The sequence below is a fragment of the Vigna unguiculata genome, chromosome 11 (assembly GCF_004118075.2).
Source record: "Vigna unguiculata cultivar IT97K-499-35 chromosome 11, ASM411807v1, whole genome shotgun sequence".
Taxonomy (NCBI): domain Eukaryota; kingdom Viridiplantae; phylum Streptophyta; class Magnoliopsida; order Fabales; family Fabaceae; genus Vigna; species Vigna unguiculata.
This window is the reverse complement of record NC_040289.1, coordinates 5,194,130-5,197,043: the sequence shown is the minus strand read 5'-3', so window position 1 is coordinate 5,197,043 and position 2,914 is coordinate 5,194,130. Positions and strand designations below refer to the sequence as shown.

The 2,914-nt window shown below is 36.6% G+C and overlaps 1 protein-coding gene across 1 annotated transcript; it reads right to left on the bottom strand.

Moving 5' to 3' along the window:
• Window positions 1-463: 463 nt before the first annotated feature.
• LOC114170121 (DELLA protein RGL1-like) lies at window positions 464-2,059 on the bottom strand. The gene has a single exon (XM_028055608.1). The coding sequence runs from the start codon at window positions 2,057-2,059 to the stop codon at window positions 464-466; it is 1,596 nt and encodes a 531-aa protein (XP_027911409.1).
• Between the last annotated feature and the right edge of the window lie 855 nt (window positions 2,060-2,914).

Below are 2,914 nucleotides of genomic sequence, written 5' to 3'. Positions count from 1 at the left end.
GGTTGAGTTAGACTTAAAGTTTACTTCTTAACATGGTATTAGAGTCATGAATTAGAGTTTATTCTAACGAAATTTATTGTTTGTTGGGTCTATTGCTCCACCCGTTATTAAACCATTCGTTAATGTCTAGTCTCACGCACGAGATGTATATGTATCGGTGAGAGGAATGTGTATTGGAAGTCCCATGTCAACTAGGGATAGGCCAATTCATAATATATAAATGGGTGCAAACTTCACTTTACAAATCGATTTTGTAAGGTTGAGTTAAGTTTAAAGTCCACTTTAACAATCATAAATAACTAACTCAATATGCTCGGCAAGTTTTGCCCGATCGACAAGGGGAAAATCCAGAAGATTGGGTAGAATATGACTAGTTTTATCAAATTAGTTGTTAAAGAAACATAGTATTGCAATGAATAACCAAATGAACATTTTTCTCTTTACTTCTTCGGGCTAGGGAAAATCAAACACTTGCCACTTGCCATGCAGAAGACATCATCACTGGCCTTCCTTTCCATCCAAGTAGAAGGTTTCCCTTCTCACTGGATAATGTGTATCCATCACAATCATAAACAGAAAGCATCATTCTAACTTGGCTTGTGCACTTCAATGGCATCACCTGAAATCCTGCTCTGCCTAATTGCCTTCTCCATTGGTCTACCCTTTCATGTCTTTCTGTTCTCTCTGAACCCTCACAAGCTACAATATTCAGAATTTCCTCTGCAAAGTGCAATCTCTCTATCCTCATCCTGTGTTGGCTATTTCTTGGCATGCATGCCTCAAGAGAGTCAAATATTGCTGAGTAATAGTGAAGTGACTCCAAAAATCTCCCAAGGAAAAAAGGGCCATTATGGTTTGTGTCTTGCTCCACCACTGTAAAAGCAGTTGGACCTAACTTCTTCACTGATAGGAGAATCTCCTTCAGATTACCCCTACTCTCTTTCACATACTTGTGCAACTGCAAGATACCGTTAACAAATAAAGCTTCACCTTTTCTCAAGTTCAGCTTCTCCACAGTAAGAAGAGAAGAAGATGCAGGCTCAGAAATTGTAAAAAATTCAAGATGAATCCCCAAAGAGCTTGCTTCATTCACAAGCACATTCATGCTGGTTTGAAGTTTAGAGGTATCTTCTTCATTGTGTGTTAATCCAGTGATTCTAACCATTGGAGGCCCTTCAGGCCTTGAAGCAAAGGCCCTTATAAGGGAAGACCATTGAAGGGTATGCTCCATTCCTAGATCAACAATGTGTATTGAGTTCTTTCCTTGTGATGCTTGGAATATGGCTTCATTTGCTGCCATGAAACCAAAGGCAATGTAAGGTGTGGTTTGGTAAAGAAGATGAAATGCTTCAAGCTTGTTCTCCCTATTGATCAAAGTTATATCCATGGAAGTGCTTTTTGAGAACCTGCACTTCAATCCTGTGGCAAAACAGTAAGAAACTCTCTGCAGTGCATCTCCTGAAGGGCTTGCCAAAGCAAAAATTCTGTTAATCAGCAACTCTGCTTGGTGGTTGTCCCTGCACCCCACAGCTTCAGCACAAGCCAGAAGCATATGAACTAACTCCAACCCTTGTTGCACACCAAGGTTGGCCTCTTTTCCACAATGCACAAACTCTGGTAAAGTACCAAAAGAGTCACTCATTGTTGCAACCTCCTCTTCCAACATTGTGAGATTTTCATACATTTCCAACTCTGAATCCTCCATGGTGGTTGGAAGATATCCAAAGACACCATTCATGGAGGAGTGTTCATCAGCATCGGCATCAGCATCATCATTATTCATCACCATACAGTGGCCTAAAGTTTGATGCTTCTCTTGGTGCCCTTCATCTGCTTTCTCATACTGATCCATGTTGATGAAGCTGTCAACAAAGTCATCAACTTCTGATGAAGCCAAACAAGGAGTGCTTGCATCAGAAGAACATAATTCAGTATCATCAAACACTACTCCCTCTTGATCTTCCTCCATTCTTGCAGGACAATACCTTCTGATGGCAAAATCATGGTTAACACTTTCATTCAAATAAGATGATAATAGCCACTTGTTTATGTCTTCCATTGTTACTTGAGATGCTTGAAACCTGGTAGAAAACAATGGAAGAAGGGTTAGATTAGAGTGATTTGTGAGCCTAGTTGGTCTTTTTCAAAGAGATTTCCCACACTTCTGTGTTTTTTATGCTTCAAAATTAGCTTGCAAGATACATAATAAACACTATTCAAAAGGGGTATTATTGAAGAATGATACTTTGATTCTGAGTAAAACTTGATTGTACATACTTTATGATTTAATATGAATTGCGTAATATTTTTGAAACAATTTGAGAATTTCCAGTTCAACATGGTCGTGCAACATTTTTCCCCTTTGTTTATAGTTTTTGCGCTTACTAAAAGTTCGTTCTGTTATGGATTTTTAGTTAGTTGTCATCTACTGAAGATTCTATCGAGGAGGCTTTGCAACAGTGCCACACACTATGTACAATTCTTTCACAATAAAATATTCTCTTCAGCATTTGTCAATTTTTACCTTTTCTTTTTTTCAAGGAAACATTTTCATTATACTTTTCTTACTTAATTATATATATGCAAGACCTAAGCGTAGGGTTTAGGGTTATGATTTAAACTCGTATTTAAATTTCTAAGAATTTTCTCATACTTGAATTTTTTTATTAGTATTTTTCTTTAATACTCGACCATAATCGACCATAATGTACATTTGATTTTCATACCACTGACGTATTTTTTGAGAAAATTCATCGAGAAGATATAATACTGATGAAACTAAATTGAATCTACATAAAATCTACATAAAAGATTAACATCATTTTCAATTCAAAATCTTTAAAAAAAATTTATAAGTTTTTTTCTTTATATGTTATTGTTCAAGTTTTTCATTTCTTCTCAAAATGAGATTTAG